The sequence below is a fragment of the Echiichthys vipera genome (genome assembly GCF_963691815.1).
Source record: "Echiichthys vipera genome assembly, chromosome: X".
Taxonomy (NCBI): Eukaryota; Metazoa; Chordata; class Actinopteri; order Perciformes; family Trachinidae; genus Echiichthys; species Echiichthys vipera.
In genome coordinates this window covers 40,392,054-40,413,093 of record NC_139825.1, presented here as the reverse complement: position 1 = coordinate 40,413,093, position 21,040 = coordinate 40,392,054, and the positions used below count along the sequence as shown (strand labels likewise).

Below are 21,040 nucleotides of genomic sequence, written 5' to 3'. Positions count from 1 at the left end.
AGAGAAAAATACTTTGTCAAATAAACCACGGAGAAAAAGCTGATCCTGTTCATTGATCTTTATTGAACAGATTCATTTCCACAACACTAGTCAAACAGCATCCTTAATTAGAAACTACATCACAGTGATTTAGAACTGACAATTGGCCAATTAACACCTGTATTGGATAAATTACTTCAAACACTATGTAAGGGTTTATTACAAGCCTCAATGGCTGACCAATAGTTCAAACACACCCAAATGACAGGATAATGAAAGAAACATGATTTCCAGGTAAGGCAAATTTTCGTTTTTGAACAGCAACAGTCTATCACTTTAAGAGGTGATAATACTATAAAGCTGCCAGTCAGCAAAGTCAATCATGTAAAGGAATAACAATAAAATCCCAACTAGAATTTGCCCTCTCAGGTGACACCGATATGTGAAGTTTGGGTCGGGGTCTTCCCAAGGACTATGCATGTATGACAGTCAGGTTCGGCTTTAATTGTGCGCGCGTCCGTGAGGTTCACGCACTTCTCGGCGGGCACCAGCAGCAGCACTTGTCACCGGATCACATGATATGACAAAGCAGCTAGCTACTTCCTGTATAGACTTCTACCCAACTCACATCCAGACGGCTGCAGAGACTGCGACTACTTTGTCATCCAAGATGCTGGCCCTCATTAACAGGCTTTTGGACTGGTTCAAATCCCTCTTTTGGAAAGAAGAAATGGAGCTTACACTGGTGGGACTTCAGTACTCCGGAAAAACCACATTCGTTAATGTGATTGCAGTAAGTAACGATAGCTAGCGAACAAGCACTGTCAGTGTGGGCCCAGGCTACTACCCGGGAGATGTTTCTACGAAATGTTAGAAATTAAAAGTAATGGCAACAACATGTATATGCTGTTAATCTTATAATTCAGTGTCATAAACATAAATATCGCATACTGCGGTGGTGCCAACACTGGTATCGATCTCGCCCAGTTGTTGTTTGGCTAAAGTGACGAAGTTCTTGGTGTGACTGCGTTTACTTATGAAACCGGTCATGTGAACGGAGTAGTCGGTGCTTTCTAAGCTGCCGGTGTGTCAACATCAACGACGTTTCGCAAGTACGCTTTGTATAAACAGCCTGTCTTGTCTGCGTCATTTAGCTCAGGTGAATTGAAGTGGACGAGGCCGGAGCCATACTAGATTGCCAGCAATTAGATTTTAAATACAGTTACAGCTAGAATGGCTTTGAATACCATATTGTAACTTAAGCCAAGTCTACATAACTAGATCTATTATTGTCCTGTTTAGAAATATTCATCTGCTATGTCTAGGTTGGCATATATAAGTAGCTTTTTATGTAACTTTTGTAATACATTCCTTCTTTGTTTGATCAAATTGTTTATATGTATAGAATATAAATATAATAAATATGTATAGTCTTAACTACAGACTTAAGACTAGTTGTAGGCCACGATACTTTAGGCTCCCCTTTTCGTGGATTCATTTCAAGAATTCAGTTTTTCAAGGTCTGTTGTGGTCATGTCAGGTGATCTGTGATTAGATTTGAACAAAGCTTACTTCTCTTTCACTTCTCTTTCACGCCACACAAGACTGTTGGACTAGTGCCCAGAGCCTGTATGAGCCATATAGCCAAGGCTATGAAAGATATCTCATATTTTTGATTTTCTTTCAAATATTTTCTTTAAAGCAGGTTAACCTGGCTTAACGTTGAGTGACTTTTAAGATGAATCCATTATATGTAGACCCAGACCGATATATCGGACAGACGATATTGACCTATCACAGACATAACAGGATCTATCTTATTGGTGGATTTAATTTTCAATATGCAACTGATTGACCTAACATACAGTACTATTTAGCTATTTTATTATGTATTCAAATGGTCAGCAATTGACTGATACTGAACATGATGTTTATTAAGCTATTTTGTTATTCTTTATTTTCTCTGTTCGTTTAGATGTGTGTGTGTGTGTGTGTGTGTGTGTGTGTGTGTGTGTGTGTGTGTGTGTGTGTGTGTGTGTGTGTGTGTGTGTGTGTGTGTGTGTGTGTGTGTGTGTGTGTGTGTGTGTGTGTGTGTGTGTGTGTGTGTGTGTGTGTGTGTGTGTGTGTGTGTGTGTGTGTGTGTGTGTGTGTGTGTGTGTGTGTGTGTGGATATGTATATATATATATATATATATAATGTATAAATGTTCTTCAATAAAGTTATTAGTTTAGGAAAGATGCCTTCGGAAGCCTTCCATACCTTTGCAGAGTCATCTTGGTGCAAAATCAATCCATAATCCACGTAGAAAAGGTGTATTTTCATGCCAGCTCAAGCGTTTGACTATATTGGCGGCTATATCAAGTGAATGTTACCTAAAGTCAATATCAGAATCAGAAATACTTTAATAATCCCCGGGGGAAATTATTTTTGTTACAAAACTCCAGATATAGAAACAACAAATATTATACAGACTAAACATATATTAGAAAAGACTCAAATTTTAATTTACAGAAATTAATATTTACAGTAGTGAAGTATATAGAAGATCAAATATTGTCTGTGGTTGAGTCTGAATTACACAGAGGAGGTGACAGGCTCTTCAAGTGATGCATTGTATAGTTTAATGACCACAGGCAGGAGAGATTTCCTGTGGTGCATCTGGGTGCGAGGAGTCTTCTGCTGAAGGTGCTCCTGTGCTTGGCCAGTGTGTCGTAGAGAGGGTGGGAGACATTGTCAAGGATAGACCGGAGCCTGGACAGCATCCTCCTCTCTGCCACGGTCGTCAGGGTTTCCAGCTCCTCCCCCACAACATCACCAGCCCTCCTGATCAGTTTGTTCAGTCTGGTGGTGTCTGTGACCTTCAGCCCACTGCCCGAGCATGTGACAGTGAAGAAGATCGCACTGGCCACAACAGACTCATAAAACATCCTCAGCATCGTCTGGCAAATGTTAAAGGACCTCATCCTCCTCAGGAAAAAGAGACGTCTTTGGCCCTTTTTGTACACAGCTTCTGCGTTTTTAGTCCAGTACAACTTATTATTGAAGTACAACCCCAGGTACTTATACTCCTCTACAGAGTCGACAGGGACCCACTGGATGGAGACAGGGGTAACAGGTGTTTTCACCCTCCTCAGATCCACTACGAGCTCCTTTGTTTTAGTCACGTTGAGCTGCAGATAATTCAGCTCACTCCAAGTGACAAAGTTGCCCACAACAGTCCTGTATTGTATTCACTTTCATTCCCCTTTCCAATGCAACCAACTATTGCTGAGTCATCGGAAAACTTCTGAAGGTGGCAGGACTCAGTGCAATAGTTGAAGTCTGAAGTGAAGAGGAAAGGAGAGAGGACAGTCCTCTGTGGGGCACCAGTGTTGCTGACCACCCTGTCAGACACACAGTTCTGTAGGCGTACATACTGTGGTCTGCCCATCAGGTAATCCACAATCCAGGACACGATGGGGGCCTCCACCTGCATCACATCCATCTTCTCGCCCAGTAGAGCAGGACGGAAGGTGTTGAAGGCACTGGAGAAGTCAAAGAACATGACTCTCACAGTGTTCGCAGGCTTGTCCAGATGAATGTAGACTCTGTTCAGCAAGTAGGTGGGGCTGGTAAGTGAACTGTAGTGGATCAGTGAAGGGCCTGGCCATAGGCCTCAGCTGCTCCAGTACGAGTCTCTCCATGGTCTTCATGATGTGGGACGTCAGGGCCACCGGTCTGTAGTCCTGAGGGCCACTGGGACGTGGCGTCTTTGGCACAGTCATGAGACAGGACGTCTTCCACAGCACAGGGACCCTCTGGAGGTGCAGACTCAGGCTGAAGACTTGACTCAGTACTCTACACAGCTTGGGGGGCACAGGCTTTAAGCACCCTGGGAGATAGACCATTGGGACCTGCAGCTTTGCCAGAGTGGAGTGTCTTTAGCTGTCTTCTCACCAGGTCAGGCATGAAGGACACTGTAGAGGTGTCAGTCGGGTGAGGGCTGAGGTCGTCAGGTTGTGGAGGATGTAATGTTATGCGGGGTGTCTGTGGAATACGTAGGTGTGAATAGAGGTGGTGAGGGTAAGCTAAGCGGTCTGTTAGGAGTAGGAGTAGGGCAAGGTAAAGTCGCATTAGTTAAGGGGCCGGCAGCAGCAGAGGCCTGTGGGGGATGGGCCGCAGCATCAAACCTATTGAAAAATAGGTTCAGTTCATTGACCTGGTCCACATGGTCCTCCAAGCCTGTGCTACCAGTCTTTTGGAATCCGGTGATGGTTCTCATGCCACTCCACACGTCCCTCATGATGTTACGCTGAATTTTATTCTCAAGCTCTCTCCTATAGTTGTCTTTAGCCTCCCTGATTTTCAGGACGGCCGTAATGTCCTTGGTGATCCAGGGTTTATTATTAGCGTAGCAGGTTACAGTCCAAGCTGGGGCATTGAAGTCCACACAAAAATTAATGTAGTCCGTGATGCACTCAGTGAGCCCAACGATGTCCTCCCTGTGTGGCTCACAAAGTGCAGGCCAGTCAGTCACTTCAAAGCAGCCCTGCAGTGTCTCATAAGCCTCCTCAGACCACCTCCTCACTGTCCTTGTGGTCGTAGGCTTCCTCTTCACCAGAGGCACATAGCAGGGTTTGAGGTGAACCAGGTTATGATATGACCTGTCCAGAGGGGGGAGAGAAGAGGAGATGTATGAATCCTTAATGTTAGCATACATCAGGTCCAGAGTCCTCTCCACTCTGGTAGGACAGCTCACGTACTGTTGGAAGGTCAGCAGAACTCTATCCAAGGTGACATGGTTAAAGTCTCCCGACATGATGATGAGGGCACTGGGGTGTTGAGTCTGTAGATGGTGATGTTTATGATGCTGCAGGCAGATGTCAGGTTTGCAGAGGGAGGGATGAACAGAACAACAGTGATGACATGTGGGATCTCTCTAGGCAGACAATATGAACGGAGTCCAACAGCCAGCAGTTCAACACCCAGAGCTGTTCTTAAACGGTAATATAACCAGGATTACACCATCTGACGTTTACTAGAACGACAAGCCCCCCTCCTTTACGCTTACCGCTCTCAATCCCGGTCAGCCCGAATGGTGTGGAAGCCATCCACAGAGACGTACTGGTCCGTAATGTCCCTGTGAAGCCATGTCTCTGTGAAACACATCAGACTTCACTCACGGTACTCCGGTTGGCTCTGCATGTTAATTCATCCATTTTGTTGTACAGAGACCGTATATTTCCTATAACAACAGAGGGGAGACACGGCTTAAATATTCTCCTCTCCATAAGCACGTCCTTTCTCGACCCGCCTCTATTGCCCCGATGTTGCTTCCCACCTCTGCGTCCCCGGTGTGTTTTTCTCCAGAGTTCGGGTCGAATATCAGCTGGTCTGGCCGCTATGCCAGCCGGCATTAGCGGGATCAGCTGTTCTCTGGAGTAAACAAAGACTGTGTGTCCCGGTTGAAGTGGCATTGATAAAAACAGCACGAAAAGAAACACGAAAACAATCGAAAGCAACCTCATTGTACAGGGCAGAACTTCACAGAAGTTAGGGTGAAGAAACAAAACGAACACAGGAGAATAAAAGTTAAGAAAGATTTTTAATAAAGGAAATCAAAGACCGGAGCAGTAACAGGCAGCATGCAACTTTCAGGCATGCGAAAAGGTACAAAAATAACTCTTTGCGCCGACTTCAGCAGTAGTGTTTAAGTAGAAAACGGTTTTCATATTCGGAATCGGTCTTTAAAATTCAATACCTGTCGGGCCCTACTGTTACTGGCATGATATACTTGCGGATTACATAGCACTGTCTGGTTACCTAAAGCCTGAATGGAGATAATGCACAGTATGCTGATGCATAGATGCCATCATCTTAACATTATTCATTGAGTAAAGGGGCAGGTTTTCAAATTCAGTTTGAGGCTTTAGGCAGCTAAATGTGACCCTTGTAATGAAATCATTTTTTGTGAAATAATTCACATCCGCAAGGTTTTTAATGTGATTTCTGAATAAGTTGAAACCGTACTGACTTAATTACATTAAGGCAAGTTTTATGTTTTAATAAAGATGCAGAAACACTGCCGTGTTCCTCAATGTTGAAAAACAAATGGTAGAAATTAAATAGCACCAAAATGAAAAAGAGACTTATTCGATGCATATGGATATTTGTAATACCATTTAAACAGTTACTATTTCAATTGCTAGTTGCAGTAATCACTTAACATGCTGCCTTTTGTCCTTTGCAGTCAGGCCAGTTCAGTGAAGACATGATTCCCACAGTCGGTTTCAACATGCGAAAGGTCACTAAAGGCAATGTGACAATAAAGGTAGGTAAACGAACAAAAATGTCCAGCTGCATGCTGTCACTGTTCAACTGAATTCTGTTTTACACTGGACCAGTGCCCAGTGCTGTACTGTATGGTCTGCACACTAGAGCAGTAATGATGCAATGATTGGTTTATAAAAGGATCAAAATGGTCCAGAGGAGTTTTGTCTTTCCTATGACTGTATTTATGATTCTGTGCTTTCTCACCTCAGGTATGGGACATAGGGGGACAGCCTCGCTTCCGAAGCATGTGGGAACGCTACTGTAGAGGAGTCAATGCTATTGTGTAAGATTTTGGACACTACAAAGTACAGCATGTTGCCCTATTTTTTTTAATTTTTTTTACCACACATTTACTCTTTTGCTTCCTAAGGTCAATGGGTTCTTGGAAAACTGAACAGAAATTATACATACTAATGCAATACAATATCCCCAAAGCAATTTCAGTCTTCCTAGACAAATAACCAAGTCCAGTTGCTTTTGACTGAAATTGCTTTGGGGATAACGATGACCTGGACAAATGAGAATATTTACAGGCTCAATGCAATACGATGCAAACTCTCTAAGTAGTTTTTTTTTCTCCTCTTTGCAGTTACATGGTGGATGCAGCAGACCGAGAGAAGATGGAAGCCGCCAGAAATGAACTGCTCAACCTTTTAGACAAACCACAGCTACAAGGAATTCCTGTAAGAGAACACTTGTGGGCTTTGGCCCAAAAGCCCATGATGTTATAGCCTCACCCTGGTTCATTACGTCGATTTCTGAGGGTCGAGTGACTCTGGTCACATGCAGAAATTAAGCTCATAATTGGTAATCACTGCTTGATGAAACACTTAAGTGGTCATTTGAACCCATGCCAGGATTTCTTTTTTTAACATAAGTTGTCATTATCTAAGCTGACAGGATAATTGACTTGACAGGGCTTGACGTGTTTCACCGATGACTCAACACCACACACAGTCAGTTTATGTTTTTTGAACAGTAAGGTTTCTGTGATAGATGAAGCACATGGATGAGAGAAATCCTTTAAATCGTCTGAATACACTGTGAGATAATGCTGATACAGTGTTTTGCTATGTATGATGTTCAGCCTTCTCTCTTTTTCCCGTTTCAGGTTCTAGTACTGGGAAACAAACGAGACCTACCCAATGCATTTGATGAGAAGCAGCTCATTGAAAAAATGTGAGGCATTCAAGACTGCAGTATTTTCGTTGATAATCCTGCACAAACGTCCGAACACAACTAGTGCACTATACTGTATATTATTGTCAGGACTATTATCTGTGTCCCTCCCAGTGGTGATCCAAAAAATGATGCACTATATGACCAAAAGTACATCCACATACCTGCTGTGTGAAACCTAAAATACTTAGATTATTCCTAACTATTGGAAAAGCTTTCCCATGCTGTATGTAACATCATATCGATGCCCATAGTTTTGGAATTCAATGAGATGTTCAACAATTACTTGTAAACACCAAACAGAGACTGCATAGTCAAGGTAAATCATTGACTTTATCAAGGGGATGGTTGTAATTTTAGGCTACTCTAAGTAAAACTAGACACAAAAACAAACACTATTGTTGGGAGTTTTTTAAGACTCTAATTTGTGTGTGTCATGTTTCCTATTTCCTTTTTCAGGACTCTATCTGCCATTCAGGACAGAGAGATCTGCTGCTATTCTGTCTCCTGCAAAGAGAAAGACAATATAGGTAAAGAGCAGATCAGAGTAAATGATTCCACATTCAATTGCATAGATACAAATGTTTGATAATGTGTGTCTGTGAGGTCTAAGAAACGTCTTAATATCCCCCTTCCCTGCAGATATCACACTGCAGTGGCTCATCCAGCATTCAAAGTCACGGAGAAGCTGAAAATGAAGCCCCGCTCCCCCCTTTTCTCCAGTCGCAGCTCTAATGGTCATGGGACCTCGACAGCCATCCCCTCCACTGCCTCTGTGAAGTAATCCAGCTATCTGCTCACTACTGTCACCACCTGCACCACCCAGTACACTACCATAGATGTGAAGCCCCTGTACAGCACTACCGCCACCCCAACTGTCTGGATTTTTGAAAAGTTGGTTTAGTACTATGCTAGAGGATGGATTGCCCATACTCATCATGCCTTATCACCGGCCATTGCAGACATGCGTCATGTCTGAGGTTTTTTTTTTGTAGCTTCTCATCCCTTTGACACAATCTAACAGAGTACTGTTCCCCAGCTACACAAGGATGGACTTCCTCTTATCCCACATTTAAATGTCCATTCTGTTGCCTGTCAACATTTGGTGTTTACATGACAAAGGCTCTGATTGTAGTTTTTAAAGTAATTTGCCAAATGATGATGGTAGCTTGTTCTAATACCTACAATTCATGATCAAATCTTTGCAATGTTGCCTGCATTTTATTTGCTGGTGTAAGAAAGTATCTATTTTGTTAAGTGACTTAAGTCAAAGTTTACACATAATGTGAAGATGAATAGAGATGAGACTGTGAGTGTTTTTTTTTCTGAGGCAAAATCCTAAGATAGGTCAGCAGATTTTCAAGTGCCTTCAGCTAAGTGAGTGTTCCAATCAAACAGTTATTGCCCAATGCAACTTCTAACCCACTATTATGAATAAACACTTGGTACAGTTACACTTAACATCACCCCTCGACAATCTCATTTCATGTCTTGTAATCTCATAAATGCATTATTATGTCTGAGAAAGACAGATCTGTACTAACAATGAAGAATGAAGTAATGTATGATGCGAGTGAAAATGTTACATTTGTAATTTGAATGGTTTTTCACCTGTAGCCACCTGTACACTTCTGTAGCTTGAAATGTGGGCTTACTTTTTCTTGCAGTTCTCAGGTTGTTAAAGGATTTTTTTTTTTTTAAGAATTGTCTGAATGCAATATGGATGTACCAAGTATCTTTTTCATAATCCCTATTTTGTTCAGGTTGGATAAGAGAAAGCCAGTGTTAGTCATGATGACTGAGCTTAACAGAGAACAGAAGACAGTCCATTACTTTGAAGCGTTGGATGCCTGATGTAATCCATGTCTTGCCACACTCGTGTCTGAAATCTGATGTCTTCTTGTAGAAGCCTTAGCAGCCCAAGGAAAATGCTGTCTCCTCTAAAAGCAATGTATTGATTGACACGTAATTTTCGTCCGGCAAAAAGACAACTATGTGGTTTGATCACTGTATACTAATCTGCCTCTTGCTTGGCCAGTGCATCTTGATCTATTTAAGTTTAGTGTGTGTGTGTGAGCACTGCTGGATCAGGGTGGGTTATCTTCTATCCTTCTGCTTCAATGCTGTATGCAGGCCTACATGGCTTCTGCATTTCACTGAAATGTTTTCTACAAATCGAAACATGCTCTGTTATCTCACATGTTGTTCTGTGTCTTTTGGTGATCGCCATAATCCTAAATGTCGATTGTTTGGACCACAGCACCAGTGAGGGGCTGTAAAATTTGGGTGACTGGGTAATTTGGGGAAAGCTTTGTTCCCTTTGTAATAATATAGCCTATTTGCAATTTGTATGTGCATGTGCTGAATTTATCCACATTCAATTGCAGACTTTGTAAATAAGATTAGCATTTTTATTCCAACAAATGCTCCTGTAGATGTCATGCATTATTTCCTTGTGATTGCTAATAAATTAGTTCTTATTTTTAAGGATCTCAAGTGAGGGATCCAAAATCTTTTGAAAGTGTTCAGTTACCACTAGGGGGAAGCAGAGTACCTTGGAAGGGTAATAGTAGGCTGGATGCTTAATTCTACAGACTGAAGTTCTTTTGGTGCATCATTAACCTGCTTTCCTCTTGATTATTGTAGGAGACCGTTTTAGTGCAGGTCTGGCAAACGTCAAGTCTTTCAGCGATTTAGAATTGCTTAGAGTGTATATAAGTGGGATGACTGAGTCCAGGTCAGTTTTCAGCTATTGTCACCATAATTCTTACTTGAAACTTAACAGCACCTTTACCCACAATGCATTTAAGGTGGTCATCAGGCAGCCTACATGCACCCACAATTATCTTGATAATTTCCACATGCAGGCTTAACTTTGTGCTAACTTTGTGGATAGATATGGCTCTGTATTTTCCATTATGCAGCTTTGTTACTTACAGATCCCATAATGGATGATTAACACCTCATTGGTGTTTCTTGGCATAAAAATGTCTGTTATGCAAGGAAATATAACACTGTGCTAAGCAGAATGTTAAGATAGGCGCAGGGAATGTGTTACAAACTAGGGGGCAATAAAGCAAACCATGTTCTTACAGCTGGAGCTGCAAAGAGCCATTGGAGAGAGGAGGCCTATGCCATTTAAGCAAGAACACCTTAATTAATCTCATTTCTTAAACGCAGCTTTTAATGAACAGCTGCTGCCATTTATTGTATACCAGGGCAGTAGTTACAGCGTGTGGACACATCTAGGTGTTATCCGATGAATTCCATGGGTCAGTGGAGACCATGGCGTGTGTGTCTGCATGGGAACTTTATATTTGTATATATGTGTGGTTTACATTTGCAACAACCACAAGGGATTATATAGTGGTGGAGTGCCACAAGGATTTATGTGAGGAGGTCACAGAGAAGACCCAAAGGTGTAACGTACTATTAATGTAGTTACACTCCATTACCAATGGGCCCATTAGGTAATACAGCATGTTTGCACATCACCTGTCACAACTGTGCTATTTGCATTTCTTAAGTGTCCAAACTCATTGGTCAGTCTTATGAAAGACCATTTATCACCAACATTAAAAGGGATGCTATAAATTGAATTATTGAATATTCATCCAGACATGATACACTTTCTTAAAACTTTCACTCTACTTAATTGTGACAACCCTGAGCTTAATAACTCTTCTAAGGATTTTGTAGATTTAGGATGAAACTCAACATCCGTCAGGGCTTCATAATAATATAATTAGGAACACATCTACATAGTAATCCATCTGATTCAAACAATGTCCTAGTTTGAGCTTACTCAGAATTATAATTTGAACATTTTCAACATAACGGTTTGGCATAGCAAGCATCCATTAAGCTTTCAGTTGGTCTGTCTAATACACATAAACGGTTCATGACTGAACCTGCAGTCACTTACATAGACTGGGTCACTCCTGTCTTTCCAGCAAACGGCCCTGTACAGCCTCACTCTACAGTCAGTATAGGAAGTTTGCTCTTTACTTTGGCTTAATAGTCCGACAGCATTGTAACAAGAGAACACATCACACCTAATATATGCACCCTCATAAATTGGTTCTCAAGATGGTCATTTCATGTCACATTTACAGCACCTGTATCAGTATGAGTTTTAAACAGCAAGATATTAAAACTGTAATCAAAGCAGATGCAACCTGAAGTGAAGCAGCAATGGAGTGACTTTTTCTTCTGTGTTTTGCAGTGTTTTCAATACATACTGAATGCAGCATGAAAACGAGTCATTCATATTTAAGACATGCTTTCACATTGGCCAAGGCAGTCAGTTGTTTATTTAGCCTACTGCTGTTTGCCATTAACTTCTCTTTGTTCATATGACAGCGGTGACATCAGAGCAGCACTGTCTTTAGCTGAGCTAGCTGAGGGGTAATTTGTCCCAGGAACTTAAAGCCTCTGTTTTATGAGACGTAAATACATTGTTCCAAAGTTGTTAAACCATAGTTTGGGGATTAGAGGTTTGAAGCTCCAGCATCCACAGGCATCTGCAAACACTTCATTCAGGTCCCCATGTGGACTATTATTTGGCACTAATCACTATGTGTGGAATGTCACATGATTCATACTGAGCAGCATGGCACACATCACTGTTCTTTACTGCTCTACACCCTGTAAAAGGCAGATGGTGACATGCACACACATCCTGTAATAGCCCATATTAATAAAACTCCATTGACGAATACATTCCTCTATTTACCTGGTATACCCCAGCCATGTACTGATGTTTTTAGTGCAGATACACCAATGAGTGTTTGACCCCATATCAATTCTCGATTTAGCCGTTAAACAATTTGATGCATATTTCTCTACATGCATGCAACATTTTTTTAAGACAAGTAAAGGTTTTAAATGTTGCCTAGAGAAGCAGCAGATAATTAGTACCCTGTCAGCAGCATCATCATTTTACATCATTTCCGACAGCTGTTGGCACTCCTCTAAAACATGCGGGGTATTGCATTATAGGATAATTAGCAGGCACATGCAATGGACACTACTTTTTTGTTCCATTCTGAAACTTTTAGGGCGCTCTATAGTGGATACATTTTCACACATCCATCCATCCATCCATCATCTGCAACCACTGGGTTGCAAGGGTCTGTAGCCGATCCCAAATGGTGGACAGTAAATACTACACTATATTGTAATAGGGAGTCATTTTGGACACTTCAACTCAACAACTGTTGAATAGACCGCCATAAAATTAATTCATGGCACCAAGAGGATGAATCCTAATGACACTGATGAGTAGCTGACTTTTCATCTACTGCATGATATGTGATATACGATAACATTGTGGAAAACTGTGATAACGATTACTTGTGACAAATGTAACATTTATTAAAATGTACTAATTTATGCTTTTCTGCTGCTTTCAATATACTATTAAAATAAGACATATTACTTTTTTAATTAGCGCTACAGAGAGGGGGTTGTAGCCGGTTCTGTGGTCTTGCCAGGGACCAGTGATAACTGCCACTAGGGGCGCTAGAGTAACTGGTCACGACCTGCTCATCAGTGGTCTGAGCTTAGGTCTCTGTGGTCTGTGAAGCGGCTTTAGTATTTCCTCCCCTCCTCTTGCTGTCGATTTGGCAGCCCTGTTAGCTGGACACATGTCAGAGATCTTTTGTCTATATAATGAGGTATAACTACGGAAGCCCTAAATTGTAATACATTAAATAGATTTTATTTCCACTGTTTTCCCGTGATAACAAGATAATTTTCCTCAGTTTCCTTGTGAGGACGAGAAGAATAATTCGAGATCTGGAGAAAACACAATAGTCTATTCTATTAAATCATTGCAGGAAACATGATTCAGTGTAACAATGTCAGAGGAGCAGGAGAATATGGATCGCCATCACATATCCCTTCAATCGAGGCCTGACAGACTGAAACAGCTTTATACCAAATCAAATAATCTGCCAGTGTCGTCTATAGTGTTCTTCAAGATATGAGTCTTTACAAGGCATGACAAGGCATGACATGTTTCATTCATTACCTCTTCCTTAAGCCGTACGTCCAGGCCAGCCCACACATAGACCCCCAGAGACGCTGAGCGTCCAATGGACGGGACAAAGCCCAGAATTTATCCAATGACCGTCCGACTCTGTAAAGTGCTGTGGTGCTGCAGGGATGAATCACAAGGAAGTTTTGAACAAAAGATGAAGGCTTTCTAGCGTGTATTTAGTCAATGAAAGTAGTTTAGTTTATTTAGTTTCAGTAATGATACTTTGGCTGTGAATAAAAAAATCACGGTCACAATTACTTCATTTATTTTGTTTTATTCTCAATATTAACAAAAGAACATGGCCTGCTGGGAAAGCTGTTCGACAAATGGTTGAAGAATGGTAAAAATAACAAAAGTAACAGTCAAATCATCTTGATTGATCCAGCACCTGATCACTGGATGATCGTTCCAAGGATTTTCTCTGCATGAAATCTGGAAAAACCCTCAAATCTCACCAGGATGTCAATTGTGGCCTGCATAAACGAAAAACATTTTAGTTTAGGAAAACATAGGAAAAAAAAACAAAGAAGAGGACACATTACCAGCTTTATTAATAGTAAATTAACAGATGTAATGGAGTAAATAGTTGATAGTACCACTCATACAACCACGACTAAAAATAATAATTTAATCATTGTTAATATGATTTATAAAACCCCGGCTGAATGCTGCGGTGTTGGAGTTTACCCCGATGGACGAGAGGGTTGCCTCCTTGCGCCAACAGGTGGTGGTGGTCGTGGTGGGAGAACTGTGACTGTTGTTTGTGCATATGCACCAAACAGCAGTTTAGAGTATTCAGCTTTCGGAGACTCTGAATGGAGTCCTGCATGAGGTACTCGGTAATTCTTTTAATAATTTCTTTTTAATTAGATTTGGCAGAACACAAGAAAAAATATTACATCTGTACAGGGTGTCTGCTTTAAATGATGAAGAACCGAGACAAAAACACAAAAAAACCCAACATAAAAATCCCCCCATCCCTCCTGACAACCCATGTCAGACACGGTCACAATAACAAACAAGCAACCGAATAACATATAACATAAGTAGATAGGTTAAGAAAACAACTACAACAAAAAAACAACTAAAACTAATAGCAAAAGTAAATAAAGAAATTCAAGAAAGAAGAAAACAAAAACAAAAAAGGACGTGGGGGTGTGTGTCTCTCCTTCCAAGCACTAAGTGTCCTCAGCATCATCAGGAGTAACAGCAAGACTATCACTAATAAGAACCAGCAGTGGGTCCCAAGTTTTGTGGAATGCTGTCAAAGATCCCTTCCGTGAAAACCTCAACTTCTCTAACTTTAGACCTGAATCAGACTAACACGTCCTCTATTGTAGAGGCGGAGCTGGAGGTTAAATGGAGATTAGAAGAAGAGGCAAGAGACCCTCTTCTTATTACCATTACAACCCTAGAGCACAGTCACAACACTCTTACGCCTGCTATGCAGCCGAAGAGGTAGACGAAGGAGAGGAACAAGCTTCTTATCTCTATCCCACCCCAAGTTTGTTAAAAACTGAAAAACTGCTACCTTTTGGACCATGTGACCTTAAAGAAAAATGGTCTGATTAAAGTATTGGACATAACCCCCAGATTTCGATTACGAACATTTCAAAGTAAACATTCCAGCCTTCACTGTTAAAGTAATAGGGTACGTACTGAAATGTGAGTGGTTACTAACTAGTTTGAAAGAGAAACGTATTTACCAGCAATACTTGCAGAAATGATAATCATCCAGTTAGATGATATTCAACAACATTCCAAGTCTTTATAAAATGTGGAAAAACAGAGCAATGCAGTGAGTTACAGGACGTCATGGAGAAAGAGGAGTGACCAAGGGCGGTGCCAATCCCTGATCCTTTTCTATAAAAGCCATTATATAGTGACTGATCATTCATAACTAAGAGAAGGTCCAATTGAGAAAGGAGCTTCAACCTATGATTCCTCGACCAGGGAGAAGAGGTCTTCAGCCGAACCCAGACGGAGTTGGATTTCAAAAACTGTAATACCAACCACAACAGCTGAGTAAAAGAAAGAAAATGAAATGTTGCTTTTGCTTTTGTCCACTATGGGTCAACGAAGACAGCCCAGCAGGCTTGGAGGACAGTACAACCAAGGATTGTCTTCATGATATGGGACAAAAAATCAGGAAATCTAACAGAATCCTGGTGTAAAGTATTTAACAGGACTAGAGTTTTGATGTGGAACCTTACCCAAGGTAAGAAACCTCACTGAGGGCGATGGAATTATTCAAGATTTGCTCCTGGTACAAGCCTTGATTCTTCAGCAGAAAGAAATGAAGAAAACGCAGTGCAGTAGGATACAATCAGAAGGCGAAAATCCAGCGTGGTATTGCACTTGGGGATGTAGGCCATTGTTTGTTATAAAGGGCAAAGGTTACTGGGAGAAAGGAGCCATTTTCCGGCCTCTCCACGTAAAACCACCTGTACCACAATACTCTTAAGATGGGAGTTTTGGGGAAACTACAACCTAACCTGTGGCAACTACAGCACCAGGCAACGGGGCCTCAGTAAGAAGGTTACAACTCAGCACTGGTTGCAGAATACAATAGACGTGACCTCCAGCCCAGCTAGCAACCCAACTACACCAATGGCGGCTCCCGGCGAAGGGCAACGGACCAGTTTGCTTCCTACGGGATCCATGTTAACCACCATAGACCCTGATTTCCCTCCAGAGCGAACCCAGCGGTAAGAATGGATTAAGAACATTATAACAACATGTGTACAGAAGCAGTTGGTGATGTTTAATCCCTGCTACTGGAATGTACATAGGGAATGTAAGACCCCGAACTATATGGTGTTAACCAGGATTATACATCCAGAAGAGGGCATATGGCGAGGTATCGAATGCTCGCCACAAGAACTGGCTCAAAAGCACTTTGCCCTGGGTATGGATCTCATCTCTACAACATTTCCGAGGGGCATTTCCAGCAGGATAGATGAAAACTGGGTGGGCCATGTTACAGATCCAACATGTGGGTCCAGAAACTCCCAAAGCCAGAGGACCTAATGTCGGTGCCATCTGGGGAATTTTAGAGGGTCGACCAGTGTGTATATGAAAGAATGTCCCAGGCAAGTTTCCTCGATGTCCCAATCTATCAGCACAGTGAGGGTTAGGGAACCTGGAAATATGAATATAATGAACTAAAGAACAATCCAACTGGGAAAGGGGTTTTACAGGCCTGGAAAAAGGGGTACTACAGACACAACGGTTCGACTTGGTGGGGTTTGGAACTGCAAGAAGTTAAACATCGGGTGCTTCCGTGCCTTGGAAATGCTAGCAATTATTGGGTGAAGTACCAGTATCTTGCGACAGTATACTCCAAAGACCGATATATTTGGCCAAATGCATGGCGTAGGCCAGACCCCTATGTGAGCCCGCGACCATGATGTATGGTGTGTGAAAAAGCCAACACTACATGCACCATTAGCCTGGTCAGACAGCACTGTCTGGCTGGACTGATTATTGCCTGTTAGTTTATGCTGACGAGTCTGACATATACGCTCATCAAATAGTTTGGAATAAGATTAACAGTGTATAGAAAATATCGTTTTTGCTAGGAGTTGGATGCGCTAAAGTCATATTGGGACAAGGTATGTCAACTAGGAAAGAGATCCTAGGCAAGATTGTACCAAACAAACCATGACCAACAACACAACCACCAAAGAAGTGACGGCTCTCTTCAATGTAAGTGGAGTAGAGTTTATCTTTTTTCTGACTTTGTGGCTTCTCTACTGCTGTACAGGAAGATGGACTCCAGATCAGCCATTAAGAATTCTAGTCCTGCTCCAAGGCTGCACTGTGTGTTGTCTTATAAACAACATATGGTATGAGACATGCGATCCAGAGGTGTCAGTTTGTGGTCTACATGATGGGCTGCCTGACTTTGACCACCGATCGTCCAGGACTCTATCAGGGTTCCTTTATTGTGTTCTGGATGATCCAGCAGCAGTTTTCCACAAAGCCCTGAAGATTGCTAGTGTTGTGTGCAAAGGGCTATTGGTCGTTGCCACGCATGGTCACTTTGACCCTGGCCCTACAAGAAAGAGGAAGAAGGTGTTGGCCGCTCACAGTCTGCACCATCTTTCTCTGGGGCGTTGGATGGGAAATGCTCTCCATCTTGTGTTGGTTGAGCCTAATCAATCAGCTGATCATGGTATTACTTATGATGCCTTCTTCCCGAGAAGGAATACTGCTTCTAGTCCAGGGAGAACACCTCCAATTAATCTGCAATAACCCTGGCTGGCATCATTGGCTCAAAGGCGTTCTGAGAATAGGGGCTAGAGAATCTACATATGATGGATCTCTGTCCGCTTGCTTATGCTAAAAAGCTATATTCACTGAAGTAATCAGACTTGGTGTTGGGATTTTTAGTATGTAGTAGTATGTGTGTGTAACTGAGTAGCAGATGGCTTTCTTTGGAAAGCACCGGGGATAGAATTGGAGAAGTGAAACTGTATTTGGAAAAGTACCGGGGATATGTAGTAGTGGAACAGCACATAGACATATTCATAAATTATACTAAACATCTGTATAACACTCACAGAATTATGTAAAAGTGATCATACAAGGGTATGTAAAACTTGTCGACGATGTCCTGTATTAAAGTTTAGGGCCTAGTCTGTCCATGGTTCTTCCACCCTTGAGGATCTTCAAGCAAAGACGTGACATTACGTCTGTGCTGACCACCACAGAGGGATTGTCTATTTTTGCAGTTTGAAACGGGACGAAGTGGGCAAGCTTTTGAAGGGACTTCAGTTAAAAGAATCTGCAACTGGAATTATTGAAATCACTTGATAAGGGAGTGTATCTTTAATTTCTCTGAGGGTTTCCCAAAAAGCACCTATACACAGGTTCATACACAAATGAATACAGGCACGATGTAAAATGATTTAACAAACTTTATTACTCACAATAAAATTTAATTTATCAAGTTATGTCAAGTTAGCCTAATTTTTCTTTAATCTCTAAAAAAAGTGATGTTCCACCTACACCAATACAGTGGTTCAGTTAGGAAGTGACAGGCAGTACACCACGGCTAGCTCTGACAGAGGTCCCTGCACTCAAATAATTCAAAAGAAGAAACAAAACAATATATTTATTCACAAATCATTGCAACTCAAAGCGGAAGGGGGAAAACCATACAAGAGGTATAAATGTGGCAGGTCCTCCACTATAGCTACTGCAGTAACCCCTCCCAACCCCACTAACGTCTCGCAATAGCTGCTAGCAACAGCAGCTAACCGGACAGGGACACACATAGACACCATCCCGGCCTGACGCGTCAACCTGCAGAACGCACACGGCACATACACGCTCGGACATTACGGCGCGGCGGAGCTGAGAGCTGGCCACACTCGCTTCGGCAGAGGAAAGAGAAAGACTAAACAATCGGGGGGGGGGGGGGGTATATGAACCGCCCTGCATTAGTGGGTGAGGACACGGTAACACTACAGGTGCCAGTAAGGGGCGTGTCGCACACCTGCCGCATTCGGCATGCCTGCTGTAAAATAAACAGAGGGACACCAGATAACTGAAAGCCTATGGGTGCAGGCTGCGGCTGGCATAGGCAACTGGCCTCACTCGTCCCTCCTGCTCTTGTGACAGGACAGCTCCCAAACCAATGTGACTGGCGTCGACTTATATAAATATAAAAGGCAGGGAGAAATAGCAAAGGCCAAGATGGGTGCATTTACTAGGCACGCCTTTAATTCAGTAAAGCTCCCCTCACAGTCCTCCGGCCATGCCTCTCAACATAGCGGCCCCTGTCCTCTTTGTGGCTTAGTCCCAGCCAACTTAGCAACCAGTCTGTGCAGCGGGGCAGCCAGCTTAGCAAAACCTTCAATGAATCGTCGATAATAACTTGCAAAGCCGATGAATGACCTCAGCTCAGTGACAGTGGTGGGACGTGGCCAGTCAGCCACAGCAGAGACCTTACTGGGTTCGGTGGAAACTCCCTCTCGAGAGATGAGGTGGCCCAGGTATTGCACCTCCTTCTTGAAGAACCTACATTTCTCCAGGGTCACTTTGAGCCCTTCCTGGGCCAGATGGCTCAGCACAACATCTATTCGGCTCAGGTGCTCCTCTACAGAGGAAGAGAAGACAATTATATCGTCCAAATACAACAGAGAGTCTGACAGTGCTGTTACCCAAACATTCGCTCCATGAGACGTTGGAATGTCCCAGGGGCATTACATAATCCAAAAGGCATAATATTAAACTCAAACAACCCAAATGGTGTGCAAAATGCAGTCTTTAATTTGTCTTTCTTGGTCACGGGTACCTGGTTATAACCACTAGCAAGATCCATTATGGAAAACAACTTGGCTCCAGACAATGCATCCAAAGATTCCTCAATGCGGGGAAGGGGGAAAGCATCCTTCCTTGTTTTCTTATTTAGCAGGCGATAATCAACACAGAGCCGCAGGCAGCCATCTTTCTTCTTCACCAAAACAATGGGCGAGGCATAGGGGCTACTGCTCTCCCTAATTACCTGGGTTTCTAGAAGCTGATGTATGTGTGCCTTTACGCCTCATACTCAGAAGGAGGGATACGTCTGTACCGCTGCCGCACAGGTGTGTCATCTAAAAGAGGAATGTCATGACATATTAAAGTGATACAACCAAGGTTACCTTAAAATGCAGAAAACACTGGTTCATGTTTTAATAACAACCCTGCACTGCTCTGCCTCAGGGAGTACAGATAGATAAAGGTCCCTGATCTCCTTCCGGACTGAGCTTACCTCTGCAGTCTGACACATTATGGTTGCAGTAACACACCCTTCCTCGCCATGTACCTCACTCAGCCCTGGAGGACACGGTTGCACAACAGGTGCCAGTAAGGGGCCTGTCGCACACCTGCCGTGAGCGCCATGCCTGCTGTAAAATAAACAGACTGAGGGACACCAGATAACTGAAATGCATACAGAATATAAACCACTGGTTACAGGAGGATTAACCACTCCAAACAGTTGTGGGTTACATTTCGGACTAACTGAGTTTCCTTGTTCACCACGCCAGCAAGAACTGTGGACATTGTAATAATAATAATAATAATAATAATAATAATAATAATAATAATAATATTAATAATAATAATATATCAGTTTTATATTAGGCTTTTCTCAGTACTCAAAGACGCTTTAAACATAAAAAAAATAGACAATCAAACAGGAAGCAAGTTAAAACCTAGAACAAAAGAACATCACATTAATAGAAAAACAGAGGGTGGAAGATGGTGGATTTTAGTTGTTGTATGTGATCCTGAAGGGACAGGATTTAAGCTGACTCTGGAGTGATGGGAGTGTTTCTAAGTTCCCAATGGAGAGAGGCAGGGAGTTCCAGAGGGTAGGTGCGGCGATGGCAAACGCTCGGTCCCCCAGGGTGCGATGTTTGGTTTTGGTGATCGGGATGAGAAGGTTGATGCCAGCAGAGCAGAGGCCGCATGTGGGGGAGCAAGGCTGTTGAGGGCTTTGTAGGTGGTGAGGAGGATCTTGAAGTTGATAC

The 21,040-nt window shown here is 42.4% G+C and overlaps 1 protein-coding gene across 1 annotated transcript; it reads left to right on the top strand.

Moving 5' to 3' along the window:
• Positions 1-610: 610 nt before the first annotated feature.
• Positions 611-9,962, top strand: LOC310965532 (ADP-ribosylation factor-like protein 8B-A). Its single transcript, XM_083939195.1, has 7 exons — positions 611-772; positions 6,210-6,290; positions 6,502-6,575; positions 6,882-6,975; positions 7,404-7,471; positions 7,931-8,001; positions 8,114-9,962. Exons 1-7 carry the CDS (start codon positions 650-652, stop codon positions 8,161-8,163), a joined length of 561 nt encoding a protein of 186 aa, XP_083795321.1. The 5' UTR covers positions 611-649; the 3' UTR covers positions 8,164-9,962.
• The last annotated feature ends 11,078 nt before the right edge of the window (positions 9,963-21,040 follow it).

What these genes read in the sequence shown, in the direction of transcription:
- LOC310965532 (XM_083939195.1), top strand. Translation starts at nt 650, where the DNA reads ATGCTGGCCCTCATTAACAGGCTTTTGGACTGGTTCAAATCCCTCTTT. An exon ending in AAGGCAATGTGACAATAAAG is followed by an intron (nt 6,291 to 6,501) that starts GTAGGTAAACGA and finishes TTCTCACCTCAG; the next exon opens with GTATGGGACATAGGGGGACA. An exon ending in CAAAGAGAAAGACAATATAG is followed by an intron (nt 8,002 to 8,113) that starts GTAAAGAGCAGA and finishes CCTTCCCTGCAG; the next exon opens with ATATCACACTGCAGTGGCTC.